The 22,841-nt window shown below is 45.5% G+C and overlaps 1 protein-coding gene across 28 annotated transcripts in view; it reads left to right on the forward strand.

Annotated features, from left to right (window-relative positions):
- ZMIZ1 (zinc finger MIZ-type containing 1) overlaps nucleotides 1-22,841 on the forward strand; it is a 640,668-nt gene that overhangs the window by 591,494 nt on the left and 26,333 nt on the right. For all 28 annotated transcript variants that reach the window (XM_053309119.1, XM_053309136.1, XM_053309123.1 and 25 more), the window contains 5 exons: nucleotides 3,619-3,724; nucleotides 3,899-4,059; nucleotides 8,421-8,488; nucleotides 11,255-11,323; nucleotides 11,895-12,142. In XM_053309119.1, the coding sequence (XP_053165094.1) occupies nucleotides 3,619-3,724; nucleotides 3,899-4,059; nucleotides 8,421-8,488; nucleotides 11,255-11,323; nucleotides 11,895-12,142 (652 nt within the window). The remainder of the gene's footprint in view (nucleotides 1-3,618; nucleotides 3,725-3,898; nucleotides 4,060-8,420; nucleotides 8,489-11,254; nucleotides 11,324-11,894; nucleotides 12,143-22,841) is intronic.

Raw genomic sequence — 22,841 nt, forward strand, 5'->3', positions numbered from 1 at the left:
AGCTGTTTAGGATGCACAAAGGACTGAATTACCTGCTCAGCTAACCAAATTCAAATTATAATTATGAATCCCAGTCTTATAAAATTAATAATTTACTATGCCATGATATCAGTGCTAACTTTCCTAGTGGTCAGCCCACCCCAGTCAGTTTAGTGTGCATAAACCTTAGCTTTAGCTCTTTTGTCACTAGCAACATACTCAGGATCAGCTAAATAAATGTACTGTTGGGACCATTTCACACATTAGGTATTCACATGGTGGGGCGGCGGGGAGAAGGCTATGCTAAACTTATCTTCTCCCCCCACCCTAGCAAACAAGTCCCCAACAATGGTGGGGAATGTGGACCGTGTTCCCGCACGATCTGCATTGGTCCATCTCTGGAGGCTGGGACAATGCATCCCGGCCTCCTTGTATCCCACAGTGCACCACGTGATACCCCCTTGAGACAGGTGCTCTAGGTACCCATCTCCTTGTGTGCTCGGGCTACAAGCAGCCGGAGTACACATTTGGTGCCAGGGTTAAGGGTGCCCTCGCACCTTCAACATCAGCTAAAGGCCAGGCTTAAAAGTGGGGTTAGACCTGCAGGCAACACCAGGACCCACACAGATCCCAGTGCGGCTCACAAGTAGCCTAACCCCGGCTGGGCTGTCCTAGCTAGGGTTAGGCTGCTCATGAGAGCAACTTTACTATGTAGCAACAAGCTTGGATTTGCCTGTGAATGCACATTTAACAGGGAACTGTAGCCAATTCAGTGTGCATCTATATAAAAATTTGTTTTCCAACATGTGTTTGTTGCATCACCATTCGCATTAGGTGTACATCTGAATATACACAAAAGTGGTTCTGTTGGGGTGGGGGCATGAATGGGCAAGCGCACCCCCCCCCCTCAGAAAAGTGGCTTGTCTGAGGCACAGCCCCCACCCCCGCCATTTTCTGTTTCAAAAATCTAATATGTGGAACCCACCTCACTCACCCCAAATGCACTTTGCCCCTTCTGTCATCCCCTACCCCGAGGTTTGTCCCCCTCCTTTTTCTGGTGCCACCACTGAATATGCACCTAAATATGTAATATGTGGAGAGGGCTTTACTGCCTTGATCTGCATTTTCCCAGCTAGTCTGCATGAGGAGTGAGGGAGAAACAAATTGTCAGAAAGAAAAATCCAGGAGTCAGTTGTCAAAGTCTAGAAACAGCAGATCGTGAGAACCGTTGCATAGTTTGAATTTGGACAGAAAGTAGTGTTAATGTAGCTAGAAAGTATCTAGATATGTTAGATAGTCCCAAAATGATAGCTACTTAATGTGGGATTTCTCTGTATATCTTCAAAGGACTATGCAGATTTTGTGAAGCTAAGTCCATTGAAAAAGAAGGCACGTTTTCACTTAGGCTCATTCAGGCTGCCCAGCATTCAGCCACAAGGTTTCTCCTTATGAAAGGACAAGCACACAGACAAGCCAACAGAGACTCCTGGTGGTTCAAACAAGCTTTATTTAAGGCATTACATTGCAATGGAATATAAAGCAGAGTAATGTTTTGGGCACAAGTGTATATACTGGCTTGGAATACACAGATTACCTGTTAATGCTGCATACATGAGCTTTCAGGAAACAAAGAACGATAATTCACAAAGAAACAAGCAGCATGTTCTTGAGCAAGCAGCTTGAACAATGCTTTCTGCTGATCAAGTATCTTTACATATTTACTCAGGGATGAAATAGAAAAGACCTCAACTAATTAACTAGCTGGAAGAGTAGTTGAAGGGGGAATACACTGGTTTTCTTCTCAGTAGTTTTGTAAGAGCAATCTCTCTCCAACAAAATGTCCCCAGCAAAAGCTGATTACACAAATAATAGGATCTTGCATGCTTGCACCAAACTCCTGTCTTGTAGCATCCTATGAACATTTCTGTCAGATTTGGGCTGAACCACCAGCCACGTCTGCTCTTATAGAGGATCAAAAGCTTTTGGCAATAGAAATGTCTTAGCCTGCCCCCTAAAAACAAGTGGGACAATTTTTCCCAGGAAAGGGGTTCTAGAGAGCTGGAGGCAACACTGTGACCACCCTGCTGCTGATAGTTTGCCAGGGACTATCACTTGGAGTAGGGCTTCTCCTGGTGACCTTATTGAGTGGGAGGATCCCTAGCACAGAACAACCCCAGCACAGCATCCCTCCAGTGGCTGTTGCTGGTGTCTACCTCATCTTTCTTTTTAGATGGGGAACCATCTTGTTCATTATTTATACATTTTTCTGTATGAAATAGGTTGGAAACTTGTGGGGAAGTGGTATATAAATAGTAGTAGTAGCAGGAAGGATGCTCCGGAAAGTATGGGCTGCATATATATAATTGCCTCTCAGAATTGCCATCTATGGCATTCAAAGGCAGAAGCTCTGATTACCGTATTTTCTTACCAAGAACCCGTGGGTAATACTGTCTTTTACAAATGGAAGTGGGTGGGGGAAGGGGCTTAAGAGGGTGCAGGCTGTCTACCTAAACATAAACATACATTTCTTTCCCTGCCACCTCCATTGTTCTCTTGCTGCCTTGCATTGCTCTCTGTGCTCCCCCAGGCCCCACTCTCCCTCTCCCTCAACCATATAGCCAGTGAGGCAGCCTCGGGGGGGGGGGCAGCAGGGGCTCCTCAGTGGAGCCGGGCACCAGCAGGGGTGAGAGGTGCAGGAGTGGCTGATCACATCCAGGCCCCGCTGTCTCTCTCCCCCAACCACCTGCCAGGCCAGCAGCCAGAGAGGTGAGGTGGGGAGTGGCATTGGAAGTGCAGCTCTTTGCCCTTTCAGGCATCTGGCATTAGCTGCTGTGAAGCCTGCATGGAGGCCTGCTGAGCAAAGGAGGCAGGGCAGCCCCTCTGCTGAATGCTGGGTAAGCCTCCGCTGGTTCACAGAGGCTGACACTGGGTGCCTGAAAGGGTGAAGAGTGACACTTCAGAAATAAATCATCCACCGCCACCTCCCATCATAATAAATCATCCACTGCCTCTCTGGCTGCTGGCCTGGTGGGTGGTTGGGGGAGAGAAACTGTGGGACCTGGACATGAGCAATGGCTCCCCACAAAAAGAGAGCTGGTCTTGTGGCACCAAGCATGACTTGTCCCCTTAGCTAAGCAGGGTCCACCTTGGTTGTATATGAATGGGAGACTAGAAGTGTGATTCCCCTCAGGGGATGGAGCTGCTCTGGGAAGAGCATTTCAGTTCCAAGTTCCCTCTTCAAGATAGGGCTGAGAGAGACTCCTGCCTGCAACCTTGGAGAATCCACTGCCAGTCTGTGAAGACAATACTGAGCTAGAGAAACCAATGATCCTTTCTATGTTCCACCTGCCATCACTGCTGTTGCCTGGCTTTGCTGAGGAGCCTTCCCCTCAGCAGGTGGCAGAGCATAGCCCCCTGCAGCCCTAAATCCCCATGGAGAGCAGCTGGGTGCAGACTGTCAAACCTTTCCTTTTTGCAAGGATCCTTCTGAGGTGTGGGCTCTAGGCAGTTGCAGGCAGTTGCCGTGGGTGGGGACAGTACATGAAAATATAGTCATTGAATGGTAGATGTATCCTGCACAGAGGAGTGAATCAATCTCTCTCTCTCTCTTTCGTTTTCCTCCTACTCCCCCCCACCCAGTCCCACTTGTTCGTATTGCAGTTGGTACACCGGCCATCAGTACGTTCTGTACTTCAGGGTTTACTAAAGAAACGTCTCCTTCCAGCTGAGCACTGTATAACTAAAAGTAAGTAGAACAATAGGTGCAACTTTTGTACGCTCATGTAATTGACTAAATGCAGGACTTGAACCCAGTACTGTTCTGGGAGTTTAATCCTGAGTACAACAATGCATGCAGTAATGTTGAGATGGTGCCGTATTTATTTCACACTCACACATCTGTGCCACCTTTCTTAAACAGTCAAGAGGAATTTTAGCAGTGTGGCCGCCTCCTCTGGTAATGCAACCCTAAATGGCGAAGATGGAGTGGAGCAGACGGCTATCAAAGTATCTCTGAAGTGTCCAATCACATTCCGGCGGATCCAGCTTCCAGCAAGAGGCCATGATTGCAAACATGTACAGGTGAGTGCTTTTGTATGTCTAAAGAGCCAATGCGGTGTAAGAGTGTTGAACTAGGACCAGAGAGACCTGAGTTCAAAACCCCATTCAGCCATAAAACTCACTGGGTGACTCTGGGCCAGTTACTTTTCTCTCAGCCTAACCTACCTCACAGGATTGTTGTGAGGACAAACATATCCATGTACACTGCTCTGGGCTCCTTGTAGGAATAGTGGGATAGAAAAGCAAACATAAATAAACAAACCTGAACACAACCTACCAGCTGTGTATTACAGCCTGACAACCCCTCTGTTTTTGGCAGTCCCAGGCAGGCAGCAAAAACAGGACACAAAAAACATGGCTTGCCCTCAAACCAGAGTCAAACCATGATTTCGGATCCTAGTTTGTGGGCATGATATGTTTTGCTGCTAAGAGCGGAAGCTTCTAAACTCCTTCCCTTTCACAGGGAGTGTAGGCAGGGATGAAAGAGCTCACATACTTGTGCTCATAACAACAAACTATTTGTTCACCTGATGTGATTTCAAAGCAAAACTCTTCCCTTAGTGCCCAGATAATTATTTTGTGATGTACATATATTGTAGTATATATAAAACAAGTGAAAGCCCTTGAACATTGGGACAAAGTTGCATTTCAGTTGGTCTTTTCCTAAATGCAGTTGCCATTACCTCTCTCTGAGGTGCTTCCTGGAACAGAGCTCCTAGTTTTTCTCCGAACAATGCCAGTCACCAGAGAAAGCGGAGATCAATCAGAAATATAATCACCTCTAGCTCTCTAGACACAACCCCCCCACCCATACCATTCTTTCCCTACTGCAGTGGTGGAGGGGTTGTTGATTATTTCAGTAAATTGAAGCCAGTACTTTGGGAGCTCAGACCTCTTCTCTGACATAAAAAAAGCTGAGTCAGTTGATGGGGAACATGTCAAAATGTCTGCTACCCATTTTTATCTTGGGTTTCTCTTTAAGTTCCTGGGACATTTCTTGGGAAATTAGGGAAATGTACAAATATGTGTAGCCACCTAATGGCGCAGCAGGGAAACGAAAAAGGAAAAGAGTGGTTTTTATTTAGGATTAAGTTGGTTCCTTATTTTACCAGCAAATCTTGATTTTCTCGGAGAAAAATTGATTCCTTGTTTTTGAGCCATCAGTACAAAATGAAACCTTTTTGAAGTTGATGCTTAGAGACTTAGGAAAGATTATTTTGCGCAGGGGTTGCCTGGTTCCCTCACATTCCTTGGAGCCATTCTTATCTTTAAGGGTATGTAGCAATAGCAAAGAGATTTAATTATCTTCAACACATTAGAGTCACTTTTAAAAATTTGTGCAAAGGGAAAAACTTCTGATGTTGAACTACTAGAGCACTGTTTTATCTAGTCAAGGCCATTGCTTTTGAGAACAATGACTTTATAAGCAGGAGCTGTTGGTTACCAAGGGTGCATGATATAGATTCAGGTACCTTAAGTGGCACAGCGAGGAAATGCTTGACTATTAAGCAGAAGGTTGCTGGTTTGAATCCCCGCTGGTCTGTTTCCCAGACTAACACCTATATCAGGCAGCAGCGATATAGGAAGATGCTGAAAGGCATCATCTCATACTGCATGGGAGGAGGCAATGATAAACCCCTCCTGTATTCTACTAAAGACAACCACGGGCTTTGTGGGCGCCAGGAGTCGAAACCAACTCAAGGGCAGACTTTACCTTTTACCATATATGTGTATATGGCATCTGCATGAGTGCTTGAGTGAAAAATATGATGAAGATATTTTTGAACAGATAAATAGTAGGTAGCATCCAGACTAAGTTAATCATAATGAAGTCTTGTTGAAATCAATGAGCCTTACTCATGATTGTGAGAAAGGGCTCCAAGGGGTGAGGGGAGAAAGCTTACCTTTCCTGCAGACAATCCATTCCACTTTGCTGGTTGTGCAGATTGCACACACAGACAGTCCTCCACCATTGCCGGGAGCAGGGAGGTTTGGGGGCCAGGAGGTCCTCACAACTCCCATAATGCACCTCTTGAATGTGCAGTGCATTATGGAGATTCCCTGGTGCCAGCAGGGAGCCCTGCAGTCTCCCAGCCCCGACTGCAAGCAGCCAGGGCTGGCGGACAATTGAAAAAAATGTGGTTAAGGGAGTGCTTGCTCCCTTAACCTCATTTTGAATGTGGGCTCCGGTAAAGATGTGCACAAAACTGGTTTGCCTGGTTCAAATTCAAACCAGGTTCTAACCAGGAGGGGGAGGTTTGGTTTTGGTTTTGCTCGAACTCCCTCTTGGTTTGGTTCAAATTTAAACTGTTTTGAACTGGTTCAAACCAGTTTGAACCTCCAAAAGTGGGTGGGGTGGTAGCTGGCACCCATGGGTACCTACCACCCAAACCCCAAAGCAATCGGACACTCGTACGATTTTTTAAATGATTTTTTGAGTTTTAGTTTTATTTTTTCTCATAGGGTATAATGGGACTCGAACCAGCCCATTATCCCCTATTGTGGAGCACCTAGGGGCACAAAAGTGGGGTGGGTGGTAGGCACCTAGGGGTGCCTACCACCCACAAAACCCCAATGCAATCAGACACTTCCGATTATTGGTGAATTTTTAAAGTATTTTTGAATTCCTCATAGGGAATAATGAGGATTGCAGCAAATGTATAGCTTCACGTCCGGGGGTGGGGGGAAGGGGAGTCCTAGAGCGGAGTGTGCTGGGTGGTAGTGCCCAAGGTGGGCAAGGAAGCTATCAGAATTATTTGAAAGGAATTGAGCAAAAAGCTGATTTTTAAGTGATTTTTAAAAGTTTACGGGTCGGTCTTTAAGGTTTTTCTCCATAAAGAAGCATGGAGGTGTCAGCAAATGTATAGCATCATGTCAGGGGGAAAGGGGTGGCCTAGAGCAGAGTGTTGTGGGTGGTAGTGCCCAAGGGGGGCAAGGAAGCTATCAGAATTATTTGAAAGGAATTGGGCAAAGGGCTGATTTTTAAGTGATTTTTGAAGTTTATGTGTCCTTAAGGTTAGCAAATGAGAGTGGATTCATGGTTTGTCATTAAAAATCTCATATGCTACCAAAGAATCTACTCTCAGAACACCTCAGAAACAAAACCCAGTACCCCATGGGTTAGAAACCAATGGGGGTGGTTGGCACCCTCTATGCACTACACCACCACTCACTCTGGGCCACCCCAGCACCCCAGAAGTGGCTTTAAGGTTTTTCTCCATAGGGAAGAATGGAGGTTTCAGCAGCCTCATAACTGTACTTGGGGGGTGCTAGGGTGGCCCAGAGCGAGGGTGCCAACCACCCCTTCAAAAATCACTTAAAAATGAGCTTTTTGCCCAATTCCTTTCAAATAATTCTCCACTCTAGGACACTCCTTTCCCCCCAACATGAAGCTATACATTTGCTGCAATTCTCATTATTCCCTATGAGGAATTCAAAAATACTTTAAAAATTCACCAATAATCGGAGGAGTGTCCGATTGCATTGGGGTTTTGTGGGTGTTAGGCACCCCTGGCTGCCTACCACCCACCCCAATTTTGTGCCCCTAGGTGCTCCACAATAGGGGACAATGGGCTGGTTCAGGTCCCATTATACCCTATGAGAAAAATAATTTAAAATATTTCAAATATTCATAAAAAATCGTAGGAGTGTCCGATTGCTTCGGGGTTTGGATATTTTGCTCCCATGGGTGCTCCACAATAGGGAATAATGGGCTGGTTAGAGTCCCATTATTGAGAGAAAAATAAAAATAAAATTCAAAAAATAAAAAATTGTACGAGTGTCCGATTGCTTTGGGGTTTGGGTGGTAGGTACCCATGGGTGCCAGCTACCACCCCACCCACTTTTGGAGGTTCAAATCAAACCACCCCCAGTTTCATTCAAATTTGAACCTGTAACTTGAACCTGATGGTTGCTTTGGTTCGAATTCGAACCATTGAACCACCCCGGTTTGAATTCGAACCGGTTCACACATCCCTAGGCTCTGGAGGTGGGTTTGCCTCTGTGCCGTCACCAGGAGCCATGGGGCTCCCGACAGTTCTCACACGCTGGCAAAACTGGGCTGGGCTTCCTTAGCCTGGTTTTGCCTGTGTGTGAGAATAGCCCCAACGGACTTAGGTTAGGTTCATTGATTTCAGTGATACTTAGTCATGATTAACTAGTCTGCATGCTGCCCAATATTTCCAATGTTTTAAACTATTATTTCTGTTCACCGCATGATGAAATCACACTTTTCCTTCTATGCATTCAGTGAAATTCTCTCTCTCTCTCATTCTTATATGTAGCAAGGGAAAGATGATTTCCATTAGCCACTTCTTTAAATTTCTCTGTACTTAGCTAATAAGTTAGCTGCTTAGTTAATATGGTTTCCCTCCATTCTGCAGTGCTTTGATCTGGAATCCTACTTGCAGCTGAACTGTGAACGAGGGACGTGGAGGTGTCCTGTATGCAAGTGAGTGCAAATGTTCAATATGGGCTGCAATGGGACATTTTAAAACAATTGAGCAGAAGAAGCACAGCTTGTTTTAAAAAGCAAACTCAGATTATCTACTTTAGGAAGGAAGAGTAAGGCATGACCAGATAAGATACAGGGTGATGTAATGATAAGGACACTTGGGAAGTTCACTTTACTGTGTTATGTAAGTAGAGGACTCATGACATTTAAAACACAAAAGATTTGGAATGATAAAAGGCTTTGCCTCGTGGGTCTTGATTGGTGGAGAATGACTACAAAATTTGGATGGTGCAAAAAGTATAGTAATTGCCAAATGAAAACTCCGCCTCTATAAAAATTCTACCTGTCATTGCTCTAACTGGAACAGGAAATTTATGAAGGATGGTCTAGTAGTTAGGTAGAAAATGATCACCAGCTATGCCTAAACCATTTCCAAACAATTCATCAGGCAAATGAACCCTGCAGTTTTTTAGAAGCTTGTCAAGGATTTTTTTAATGAGAAGATTGGAAATGGTGGGCACTTGCCATCAATAATGATGCAATGCCCAGCTACAGGGTAGTGTTGGGAATGTTCTAGAACACACTCTCAGTTCATGCCTTGTGACAGTGAGTTCCAACAGCCCTGATCAGCACCCCATGTCAACTGTGCAACCTGGAATAGTCTCCAGAATCCTTTGCAATGCACATGGCAGAAATGTGGACACAGAAAGATTTCTCTCAAGGTAGACACATCTGACAACCACAGACCTAACCTAAAGACTGTTTCTGTCCTCAAACCATTACTTGATACTAATTCATATAGAGAAGTTTGCCTCTCTCCTTCCATTGTATTTTTCAAATGCTACACTTGAGATAGGTGGTGATACAGGTGACCCTTTACTTTTGCAGGTTTATCTCCTGTGGTTTTGCCCAACCACAGGGAACTTCCGTGTAGACCAATTTAATTATGGGTTATTTTGGTTATTTGCATGGTTTTCCACTTAGAAAACCTCTTTAACTACCCCCTAATTAAATAGGTCTATCTGGAGCAACCTGCGCGCCAGCTGAGATGTGATGCACAGGCTGCTCAAGGAAGTTTAAAGTGTAAATATCCAACCATGCGCTACATCTCAGCTGGCGTGCAGGCTGCTCTGGGAGGTTTAAAGTTTAAATATCAGTCTTGCGTGCTTTTCAGCTGGTGTGTGAGGTTGGCTGTTTATATGTTCAACTTCCCCGAGCAGCCTGTACACCAGCTGAGAAGTGCATAGGCTGCTCTTGGGGTTTTTAAGTTTAAATATCCAACCCCGCATGCCAGCTGGGAAGTGTGTGAGAATAGGTATTCACACTTTAAACCCTCAGGAGCAGCCCGTGCACCATTTCTCAGAAACCCAACTCAATTTTATTTTCAGGTTAGGTTTAGTATTTGAATATTGCAGATTTTAACATTTGCAGAACTTTCCTGGAATAGAAATGTGCAGAACGTTTCTACTTGAAATGGGCTGTTTTGAGTGTTTTGAGCTCAGAACAAAGCAACCCCATTTTGATCAAATCATTTTGAGTGCAATTGGAGGCCTGTTTTTATCTTGCTGATTGGTTTTCTGGCACTGGCTTTTGCAGAGTTTTTCAAGGCAGGGTTGCAAAATGCATTGTAAATTGCAGTGCAAAACTTGTGTGTGCACTCTGTGAATGTTCTAGCCATAGGGAACAATGAGAAAACTCAGAATGCCCCATTGTTCCCCGTGGGTAGCTACTAGGGACACCAAAGTGGGTTCGGTGGTAGGACATGATGAGTTCCACCTACTATGCAATCAACAAAAGGCGATTTTTAACACATTTTTAACCTTTCTCCCCAAACCCCATAGGATCCCCCATTGTTAAAAATCACCCACTTGCCCATTTCTTTTGTGGGTTGGTTGAGTGATAGGTAGCACCCATCATGCCCTACCACCCAACTCACTTTGGTGTCCCTAGGAGCTACCCATGGGGAACAATGGGGTGTTTAGAGTTTCCCCATTGTTCCCTATGGCCGAAACACTCCAAACATTCTGAGTTTTCCTCAAAACACACAGTTTGACTGGTTTTTCAACAAAACATTTCAGCCTGTTTTACGTTTCATTTTGAGCTTGAAACAAAATGCACAATCTGTTTTGTGCACATACCCTATCATGGAACATTACCCCCATAATATTCAAGGGTGTCCTGTATATTAACATAATTGTCATATAGAAATGCATATGTTGGGTATCTGATAGCTTGATACTCTTTCAAAATCCTTTAATCCTCTTTAATGCTTAAAAAAGCATCCCTTTTGATTGCTTAGCGGTGTTCTAGAGAGTGACATTCAGGAACAAGGCTGTGCAAGGCAGTGCCTGTGAGCTTTGTGGAAAGGAAAATACTAAACTATGACTATCGCCCCAAACCAAAAAGAAAATTAACAGGGACTCAAAGCCAGGCATAATTCAAGGTGATCAGTGTGACCTGCAAGAGCTAAGCAATTTGGGTCCCTGTTATTCCAAGAACAACCTCTTGATCCAAATACCTTCTATATGCCATATCTAAGGGCAAAGTGGCCAGGGACTAACCTGGTGCTCAGCTATGGGAACCCTGATGTGAACAGATCCAGAAACATGCAACTGCATTTGCTCATATTCATCCCTTCAGCCTAAGTTTAGATTGTAAATTCCTCAGAGCAGAGACCTGGCTTCTGCTTTTGTTGTTCTGTAAAGCACTATATACATGGGCAAGCTATATGTAAATGAATAAATGGTCCATCTTCTTTTATAGTAAAACAGCTCTGCTGGAAGGCCTGGAGGTTGACCAGTATATGTGGGGCATTCTGAACGCTATACAAAAGTAAGTGCAACTTTGCGGTTGGAAAATAAGCATAATGCCTTTTTAACTGATGATCTTAATAAATCTTCTGCTTGTAATGTGAAGACCTTTTCTGCTCACTAGTTATTAATATGGCGCTTTATGTGTCAGAGCTATAAATTGCTAACAAGGAGGGATAAAGACGCTCAAAGACATATTTTAGAAATTGTGCTCACTTCAAATCCTACAGGTCTACTGCAGATTATGACTTGTAGTGTATGTGATGGCTATTCAGTGGTGCTAGTAGAGTGAATTTGTCTGAAAGTGAGTTTGTTAATGAACAAACACAATCCATTGCAAGCTCTTAATGATAGTCCTGCCAAGTGATCAAGGAGAGAACAAGTATTTTCTTATTAAAATATTGGTTTGTTCTGGGGAAAGTGCAGCCGCTTTAGAAAGGCCATATAAAGAAAGCTATGCTGTTGTGTGCTTGTCTGCTGTTTAAGCCCCTAAACCCTTCAATCAGGACCCTAACAGAGAACAATGACTGCTCCCAATGTGAATATGCTGTATTGAGGGCAAGCAACATTGTAGAGCAACTTGTGTTTTATAGCTCTGAGTTTGAGGAAGTCACAATCGACCCAACATGCAGCTGGAGGCCTGTCCCGATCAAGTCAGACATCCACATCAAAGATGATCCAGATGGCATTCCTTCTAAGAGGTTTAAAACCATGAGTCCCAGCCAGATGATCATGCCTAATGTGATGGAGATGATTGCAGCCTTGGGTCCAGGTCCATCACCTTATCCATCAATTCCTCCCCCACCTGGGGGCACCAATTCCAGCGAATACAGTAACCAAGGTGAGTTTAAAGGTTTTATCTGTGTGGTTTTAAAAAGTACCCACTAACCAGCTATGATCTGTATCAGAAGAGGGTCACAGCTGTCTCTTACTTAGGCAATTGTGCTGAAACAGGGTTGGTAGAATCTTCCACAAGCAGAACAGTAGGTAAGTGCTTCGGCTTCAGAGGAATGACACACACCCCTCCCCCCATGTTCCACAGTATGTCTCCTGACTGAGGGCAGATAGGTGGGTTGGCAGGCTCTCTGCCTTTGTGTAGGAGTTTCAGTAGATTGTAAAGGTGTCTTTCTCATCACAAGGAGTTGATGAAAAGAAAAAGAAATGAAGACTCCCAAAATGGCTGGGCATTGCGAGAAGCAAATAGGGAGGAGCCTTGCTGATGTCTACTGTGTTCATAAATGGCGATATGAGCTCTTCTCTGCTTCCATGGGCACACTGCCACTAAAGAAGTACAAAAATATATATACAAAGATCACACAATGGTGTGGGCATGCGTAAGAAATTATTTTGCTCATCCCCAGTGAAATCACATGCATGAGCTAATCAGAGCCTGTGTTACTCATGCAATCCCTGTCCAAATTGCACAATTTATTTGCATGCAGGCAATGTTGAGGATGAAGGAATCATATTTTCCCAGGTGGTCCTTTATAAGCAGGGAAAGCCACTTACAGAAGATGGATCATGATTTGAGGAGAATGTGCATGCACATTCACATACAGATTTGGAAATCTTTTGCAGGGCTTAAAATGCATGCTTGCCCTTGCAGACGTGCATCTGAAGCCCCTCAAGGGCAAAAGCCACTCTGGGCTTTTCACAGTCATTGATCTCAATTTCCTTTCTGGCATGCACTGTTCCTGCTTTAAAAGGGCCACGGAGGTAATATTTCATGCACCTCTGTATACAACGTCTAATTTGGCACTGAACTCTTATCAGTTATGGGTGTCCAGATCCCTCCTCATTCCACTCAGGGTGCATGCCCTTTCAACCTTCAATGACTTGACTGATTCAGTCTCCTACCTGGACATCCACAGTGTGTTCAACATTGCATGTGTCCTGTGTTTCCATGCACACTGATGGCAGTATAAATAATTAATAACAAAACTAATAATTGTGTTGTATGTGACAAATGCACCTTTATTTCATCACGGGGACTTGGACTGAGGTCATCCGGGGACTTGGACTGAGTTGTCAGCAATATGCAGATGACACTCAGCTCTATTTCTCCTTGTCACCTGAGCCTAGGGAGGCCGTAATGGGTGGGATGTGGGCTAATAACTGAATCTGGACAAGACGGAGGTAATGTTGGTCAATAGGAGAGCCAAGCGGGATGAGGAGATTTTACCAGTTCTGGATAGGGTTGCACTCCCCTTGAAGGAGCAAGTTTGCAGCTTGGAGGTATTACTGGACCTGGTTCTGCTTTTGGAAGCTCAGGTGGAGGTGGTGGCCAGGGCGCCTTTGCATGGCTTCGGCTAGTGCGCCAGCTGCTTCCCTTTCTCAAGAAGGCAGATCTGGCCACAGTTACCCATACCTTAGTCACATCACAGCTGGATTAATGTAACACGCTCTACGTGGGGCTGCCCTTGAAGAATATCTGGAAACTGCACCTAGTTCAAAATGTGGCAGCTAGGATTTTATCTGGACTGGAGCTGCCCGTTGAAATCACATCACAACCATTTTAAAAGAGCTGCACTGGCTACCAGTTTGTTTCGAGGTCCAATTCAAGGTACTGGTTTTGACCTTTAAAACCCTTAATAATTTGGGCCTGGGATACCTGAAGGACCACCTGCTCCCAAGGGTTGCTGCCCGCTTGGCGAGGTCATCTGAGGGGGCTCTGCTCCAGGTGCCAACAATGAGGGAGGCTCGGTTGTCGTGCACATGGGACAGGGCCTTCTCTGATGCTGCCCCCAGACTCTGGAATGCTCTCCTGGTGGCAATTCGCTTCTCGGTCTCCATCACAGTTTTTAGAAAGCGTGTTAAATCTTCGCTTTTTACCCAGACTTTTATATGATAGTCTCTACTGCTGCTTCTTTGTATTTTGTACAGTTTTTATATTTGTGTTTTAAATCTTTTTAGTCAGATTTGTTTCATATTTTAGCTTAATATTGTAATTGTGCCATTTTTATAGTCTTGTTTTTAATTTTTGTGTAAACCGCCTTGGGATTGTTTTAATGGAAGGCGGTATACAAATTTGACAATAAATAAAAATAAATAAATCACATGTACACGCAGCAGGAAATGCTGATTGGGACACGGAGACACAGCTGTGCTTCTCACATGTGAAACTACCTTGAGATTGTTTTACTGAAAGGTGGTATATAAATTTAAAAATAAATAGATAGATAAATAAATAAGTAAATAAATAAATAAATGTGATCGTATAAGAGTGGGGTACACACAATATCCTACACTAAAATAATATGCCTGAAATTCCAATTTTTATAAACTAGTTATGTGCTTAAAAGAAATAGCTAAGGGTGTGGAACTGTAAAGCATTTAGAGGAAATTTTAAGGTATTTAGGCGGGAATACCCTATAGAAGTAAATTGGCAATTATCAGTGTTCCAATGAAACCAATAGATTTGGCCAATTTTATAAATGAGCAAGTAAATGCCATGTAAGGAGAACTGCATTATCAAGCTAATTCAGATAGCGAGGACCCATTAATGTTCCATCCCATGAGCTAGTGATTCTGGGTGGGGTTTCCAGCTCTCCTTTAGGGACCAACTTGAAGAGACAATTGTGAGATTTCCTCTCTCTTTTAATTTTAGTGAATAGAAGCTGAAGGAGCATGGATTCAGATCAGGCCTGCAATATTTGTGGGGAGGGCATAGTACTTTTAGCCCATTCCCCCATACCATTATGAAAATGCCCCCACCCCAAAAAGCATCTATTTGCCCTTTTAGGATAAACTTGCAGGCAAACATCCATTTCTGAGGAGCAGGGAAGAAACTATTTTCAATGGAAAATTAGTGCACGGGAAAGGGTGTAGGAGGTCATCCATCGTGGTTATCCCCACCCATGTGCTCTAGAAGGCAGGACTGTGCAAATGAAGAAACCTCTGATGGGCCCCTCATGGGCGGTTCCTTCCCATTCTATGTCCTGCCTTCACTCCAGATGGCCACAGCTCGCTTACAGCTCCCTTTTGGGGGCCTACCTTTGCCTATCACCTCTCTCCTATTGCAATTTTCTATATTGTTTGTTCTCCTTATCACCTCCACTTGGATTCTTATCTTCATTTGACATCTTTTATACCTTAAACAAGAAAAATATTTTGTTTTCCTCTTCAAGCCTTTTTTCATCCTTCGCTTCCCTCCTCTCTGCCTGTCCCCCTTCCTCCCTCTTTGGCCTGCTGTCAGCCAACAGAGGCAGGTTAATGTGCTGGCGTTCCACATCAAGCACACACCACAACAGTTGTTTCCGCCAAAACAAAGGAGGCCTCCCTGGCAGGGGATGCCAGAGGGAGCTCCGCTAACACCACTAGGCCCCAGCTGCTCCTCTCTCACCACAGCGTTGGCGGAGGGTGGCAGCAACAGCTCTGGCCGTGACTCCCGCCACAGGAGCTCCCACGGATACTGCAAGAAGAGCACTCGTGTGCCTCACAAACAAAGGCAGTATGATTCATCCTCAGAGGGCAGCAAACTCCCCACCACCTCTGATACTCTCCCTGGTCGGGCGGTGCTCTCCTCTGTGCATGTGCAACACCACCTTCATCCAGCAGCAGCAGCAGCTGACTCTGCAGAGGGAACAAGCGGATAACATGCTGCCTACCACCAGCCCCAGCAGACTCTGGCAGTGAGGGAGATTATGAGGAGTGGTCCAAGAGTGGGGAGGAATCCAACTGGGGAGGCACACCTGCTGAATTGCCAGTGAGACCTCTCCTTTTTTCATGGGTAGGGGTGTGGGACTTAATCCTGACCTGCTTCTGCCCCTGCCCTTCCAGCAGAGCCAATACAGCTGGGCACACAGGACCCACTCACCCTTTAGATTGGCAGGAGTGGGTTAAACAGGTCATACAGCAATCTATTAGGAAGAGCCACAAGTCCCTTAAGGGCTGCAGCAAACACAAGAGATGCAAGAGAAGTTCTTCTTTCACTTCTTCCTCTGCTTCTGAACCTGAGAAAAAGTGCAAAAAGTCAATTAAGAAAAAGAGCAAGAAGAATAGATCTCCACCTTTCTGACACTTCTCTGAGGCATCGGGGGGAGAATCTCCTGACTCTAGTCCTACCCAAGCCTATGACACCACAGACTAGGGCTGTTATGCCTGAGGGATTCATTTCTGTGATAAAGCAGGAATGGACTAAGCCCTCTACTTCTAAACATACTCTTAATACTATGGCCAGAAAACTTTACAACTTTCAGGATAAAGCACTAGAACTGCTTGAGGTGCTTCTTACTGATGCCCCAGCGGTGGCCCTCCTCAATGGGGCAGTGGTCCCCAAAGATGGGGATTCCACCCTTAAGGAATCCACTGACAAGAAGGCTGAGGCATCCATTCGTAGAGCCCATGAGTCTTCTTCTATGGCCATTAGGACAGACACTACAGCCTTTCTGATATCCAGAGCCTCCATCCTCTGGATTGATGAGCTTTTAAATGACCTCAGATCCCAACAGATTGAGGCATAAACTATTGAGACTGCAAAGGGCTGTCCCATTCACTGCAGATGCAACATTGGTTAGTGTGAGGTGTTCAGCCAGTTCTAACATTGTGAGTTCGTTGTAGCACAACACAATATATGGCTTAGACACTGACGTGTGGACAACACATCTAAGGCTAATCTCACATTGGTTCCCTGTACGGGGTCAACCCTATTTGGGGATGAAGCGCTAAAAGACATATTAGTTGAAACAAGGGACAAACTAAATGCATTTCCCTCCTCCTTTAAAAGGGAGGGGAAAGGGGCCACCCAAAGATTTAACCAACCATGCAGGGCATTCCACCCCTCATTCAGATCAAAAGATATGCCAAGGGCTAACAGGCCATTCTGGGACAGGTCTAAAGGCCAGGGCAGACAGCCTTTTCCATCTCAGGCCAGATCCTCTTTCTCTAATCAGCCCAAGGACCCCAGGCAGCAGTCCTGACAAGTCTCCAAAGGTCAGAGAACACATTATGGGCTTTTGGCACATCAGGGAAAGCTCTGCTTCAGATCAACGGATCCTGTCAGTAGACTCCCAAGTTTACAAAGTGGAACTCCTGGCCCATCCCCCACACCCCAGGACAAGTTTATTCCAATTCCAAGGTCCAGGAATCCCATGAAATATCTCTGCCTCCTTCATGACATATACCACCTTCTCCAGATAGAGGCCATAGAGGTGGTGCCCACTGCCCAAAGGGCAAGGGGAGTGTACTCCATCCTATTCACTGTCCCCCCAAAGGATGGGTCCCTGAGGGCGATATTGAACTTGAAGGTGATCAACAAGTTCGTGGTGAAGAAGCAATTTTGGATGGAAACACTGTGTTCTATCATGGAGGCCCTTCAGAATGGAGACTATTTATTGATCTGAAGGAAGCATACCTGCATACCCCACTACATCCAGAGAGTAAGGCACTTACTACACTTCTGTTACAGTACAGAAACCAGCACTGTCAGTACAAGGCCCTACCTTTTGGCATCACCTCAGTGCCCAGAGTCTTTACAAAGGTCCTGATTCCCATCGTAGTTCACCGGTGCTTACAGGGAGTGCACCTGTACTGCTACTGGGAGATCTGTTGATATGGGCCTGATCAGCGAGAGGAGCCAGCAGGGCTCTCCAAAAGACTCTTGTTTGTCTCAGGGACCACAAATTCCTCATAAACAAGGAGAAAAGTCATTTCCTTCCATCACAGTGGCTGCTGCACCTGGGAGTGATTATAGACACTTCAAAGGAGCACTTCTTCCTACCTTCTGAACTGATGAAGACCATACGGGACCTATCACAGGGAGTAGTACAGAGCAAATCAGTGGACATCCTCCAACTGGCCAGGCTGCTGGGTCTGATGGCGGCGGCAATGGATTTGGTCCCCTGGGCCAGATTCCATCTCAGACCACTGCAATGGTCTCTTCTTCCATGCCAGTAGCAGACAGCATACAAACACAGGAGGAACATCCAAGTTTGGGAGCAACTATGATGTTCGTTGCGTTGGTGGACGATTCCTGCAAACTTGTTAAAGGGGAAGCCATTCTTGGAACCCACCAGAGTCATAGTGACCACAGATGCAAGCCTGACCGGTTGGGGGGCCCTCTGCCTCACATCTTCAGGGCAGGTGGACATCAGTGGAAAGCTGCCACAGCATAAGCTGGTTAGAATCCTGAGCAATCTCTGCTAAGATTACCAAGTGGCTCTGCTGGTGTTTCAGGATGTAGTCACAGGGGCTAATGTTCTTGTTTGCATAGACAATGGCCCATATCAACCACCAAGGGGGGAGTCAAAATACAAGTCTCTACATTGGCAAGCCATGGAAATCATCCAGTGGGATTTATTGGAGTCACTTGGATTCATTCTTGGTACAACATGTCAGTGGAGTGAACAACATCCAGGCGGATTGGCTGAGTCATCAGGATGTCCATCCTGCAGAATGGAGCCTGCATCCTCAAGTGTTCCAATGGCTAATTCAGGAGTTGGGATCATCCCAGGTGGACCTCTTCTCCAAAGTTATGTAGATTTGCTCCATGTTTTCTAGTGAAGGAGGCGGGCGATGCCATGGCCACCTTTGCTGCTATACGCATTTTAGGGATGTGCGAACAGGCTTGACATCAAACTGATTCGACCATTCGAACACCCTGAATGTTGTGGGGGTGGTGGTGTTGCAGACCAATTTCTAAATAAAATAAAATAAAATAGCCTCATTCACCCTCGGGGGAATGCAGAGGCCATGTGCGCAGGCACATGACCTCCAGAATGGCCACTGGGCTGCCGGGTGAAGGCCAAAAACCGGCTGAAGAGCACCTGAAGAGGGGCATAACGGAGGCTGGCAGGGGGAGGGGGAACCTCTGCGGACCCCACTCCCCACCACCTCCAGGAACTCCCCTGAAGGGGAAATTAAGAAATTTTTTTAAAGCAATTGGTCCGTGAACCCCTCCCGACCGAAACGAACTGGGGGTTTTGAGGGAGTGCCGGACCGAACTGGCCTGGTCTGGTTCAAGTCTGGTCCAGACTTGAACCAAACTGAGCCAGCCGGTTCCATGCACATCCTAATGTATTTCCTCCGGTTCCCCTCCTGACCAGATGCCTAAGGAAGGCATTCTGATTGCCTTCTGATTGCACTGTACTGGCCCAGGAGATCCTGGTTCTTGGACATCATTTAACTGCCAGAAGACAGACTGCTCTTCCTGTCACTCAAAGAGGACCTACTGTCTCAAGGCCTGGTTTTTCACCTGGACCCAGTGTGGCTAAAGTTGACTGTGTGGAAGCTGAGAGGGGACCTCTTAAGTACACAATAACTCTCACAGGATGGCATCAATACAATGCTAGCATAACAAAAGCAGTCAACCAACCATATCTATCAAGTTACATGGCAGAGCTTCCTTAGATGGGCCTCAAGGCATCCTATCCTGGTCACCAATTGCAAACTTACGGACATACTAGCTTTTCTTCAGGAGGGTCTCTCTAAGGAGTTGAAAGCCATGTTAAAACAACAAGCATCCTGTCTAACCCAGATGTTGTTCCCAAATGTTCAGGGTTCAACAATCATCCATTACTGCAAAAATTCCTTAGAGGGGCCACGCAGTTGTTCACCCCCGGTGTGTCACTGCTTTCCAACATGGGGTTTGCACACAGTTCTTCACACAATACACCAGCCACCATTCAAACCATTACATAAGACCCAACTCTGGATTTTATCTCTAAAGGTGGCAGTGGCAGTCACATCCACTAGGCGTGTTTTGGAACTTCAGGCTCTTTTGGTGAAAGTCAATCTATGTATCTTCTCTAAGGATGCTGTCTGGCTTATTCCAGATCTGTTGTTTGTACCCAAGGCAACTCGGCCTTTCACAGGTTGGAGGGCATATACATATCTTCCTTTTGTCCTAACCCCAGCCATGCCAAGGATAAACAGTGGCACAAACTCAGTATGCGGAGGGCCTTGCATGTCTATATTTCATGCACGGAGTCGTTCGGCAGATCGGACTCCCTCTTTGTGTCTTTTCATCTGACCACTATGGGTCAGAAGGTCTCGATGGCCACCATTGATCATTGGGTTAAGGCTTATATTGCCCAGTCCTATGAGCTACAACACTTACCTCTGCCAACGCATATCACAGCTCATTCCACGAGGTCAGCAACTACTTCAGCAGTCTTCTCCATCAATACTTCTCTGGAAGAGATTTGTAGAGCAGCTGCATGGAAGTCACCCTAAACTTCCTCAAGACATTATGGTTTGGATGCGCACACCTCTTCCAGGGTGGCATGTGGCTGGAGGGTTCTACAGCAGGTACTCTCCAGGCAGTAGATCCAGTTGGAGGCTTGTTCCCACCTGTGGTTGTGTGCTGTGGTATTTTCCCACGATGGGTGACCTCCTACACCAGCAGAGAAAGGAACATTGCTACTCACCATGAAGGTTTCTTCTTGCTGGTGTAACAGAGATCACCCATGCCCACCCAGAGTTTAATTAGGCCTGGATCTACTGCTGCAGGGGGGATCCCCCCCGCCGCATGTGTGCTCTTCCTTTTTCGTCCTCTGCATTGCATTCTGCTATTTCTGCTGCTGCTATGGGCAATGTATTCTTCTATCCTGTGTGTATATATGTTCTGTGGTTCTACCTTCTGTGGTTTGGGGCTGTTTTTTCTGTAGTTCATATTTTTCAAAGGAACTGGAAGGAACCACCCACGAGGGGCCCATTAGACGTTTCTTCATTTGCATAGCCCTGCCTTCTGGAGAATGTGGTTGGGGATAACCATGATGGGTTATACCAGCAAGAAGAAACCTTCATGGTGAGTACCAATGTTCCTTTTTCTCCCTAGCTGAGATGCAGGCAAAGGGCAACAGAGGATCAGCAACAGGCATTAGTAAATTTCTTCCCTTATGCATTTCAGCTGTTTATTCCCATATGTCAGCCAAGACAAAGGCCAATAGGAATGAGCAGCTGAGTTAGAGAACTGAAGGGGAGAACTCTGCCAAAGCCTCTGTTGGCATTTTTTGCTTGGAGAGAGTGAGTTAAAGGGCTTTGTCTTGGCTATGTCTGCAAGTGGCATAGCCAGTAGAGCTGGTCTTTCATTCAGCTCTGGCTTAGTTCAAAATCTGGCCTCTGTTAGAAGTTAGATACTGACCAGAGTCTTAGCCAAACTGCTGCCTTCCTTTCTGCCTGTTAAAAATGCTCACTGAGGAGCATTAATCAACAAGTTTTACATTGGTAGTTTAAATGTAATTAACAACACTGACACTGCAATACAACTTGTAAATATATATATATATATAGAGAGAGAGAGAGAGAGAGAGAGTGTGTGTGTGTGTGTGCGCTTACCAGAGCTCCTTTACATCATTACGAAACGGCGTGGAGAAACGGCCTGCAAAGCTCTGTGAGGCATGCAGTCTGATCCTGTGTATGAATGCATGGAAATTAAGTCCCAGGGATGTCAGGGGTGTGCAGTCCCAACTCCTTAGCCAGTTTGTGGATTGAGAATTAGCATGGCTCTGCTGTATTTACATGGCAGATCAAAGCCTCAGCTTCCCCAAGAAATGCTCTTACACAGCTAATGACTTCTGTTCCCCTGAGATTAAACTTCTCAAAATGAGCTTGTGCTGGAAAGCAAATGATGCCGATGCTTCAAGTCCCATCAAACTCTCAGCTTGGCTTGAATGTTGTAAAGCTGCTGCTCTTCAGTTGACAAAACTATATCCCCTCCGGGCAAGCTCCAACACTGCTCTATTATTTCAAAGCTCAACATGATCCCGCTCAGTGGCTTATGTGAAATAACTTAGCGGTTTTAGTTCTTTTCCTAGTTCGCATCATTTAAACTGCAAGTGCTGGTGTTGCTGTTAAAGGAACTAAACCGAGATGTTTAGGAAATGATGAAAGTAAAAGAAAGAGAGAATACCTGGCCCCTTGCAGCAGGTTAGGGGCCCACTGGTAAAGGCAGGAACAGTAAAAGAGGAAATTATGCTACTGCTAAATATGCTTTAATACTTCCGAACCTTTGTGGAGAACTTGCCCGCCTGCCCTCCACTGCTGACCCTCCACCTAAGCCTGTTGTCTTGCATTGACTTGGGCTCCAACTACTTTTCCACCCAGCTTGCATCTTTTTTCAAAGTCAAATAGCAGCTGAGGGTGCCCCATGTGGGAAGGGGATATTTAACCTTTTCCTGCCGGTGTCCAACTAAAATGCAGCCCCCGCCCCATCCAAAGCTGCTTACAGCTTCAGTTGGTGCCAATGAGCTTTCCTTCCAGGGCTGATATCAGTTTCGGGGCAGTGTGTGTTATTTTCATTGGGACTGTGGTGAGAAAGGGTTAAATACCCCAGCCTGTCATAGTCCTGGTTCTTGATCCCACCATCTATCCCACTACAGCTGCTATTTAATTTTGAAGAACAAAAACTGCAGGGCCAAACTGTTGCATTGACCATTGTATGTTTAATAAAATGTGCAGTTTGGCCCAACCAACTGTGGGCTTTCAGTCTGGGAGGGAGAAAGAAATTGCCTCCTGCCCAGCAATTATATTGCTCCCCCATGTTTTTAATGGGTCTGTATTAGAGAGAATGTGGGTTTTATTCCTTTTTCACCTCGAAGAGC

The sequence above is a fragment of the Hemicordylus capensis genome, chromosome 3 (assembly GCF_027244095.1).
Source record: "Hemicordylus capensis ecotype Gifberg chromosome 3, rHemCap1.1.pri, whole genome shotgun sequence".
Lineage (NCBI taxonomy): Eukaryota > Metazoa > Chordata > Lepidosauria > Squamata > Cordylidae > Hemicordylus > Hemicordylus capensis.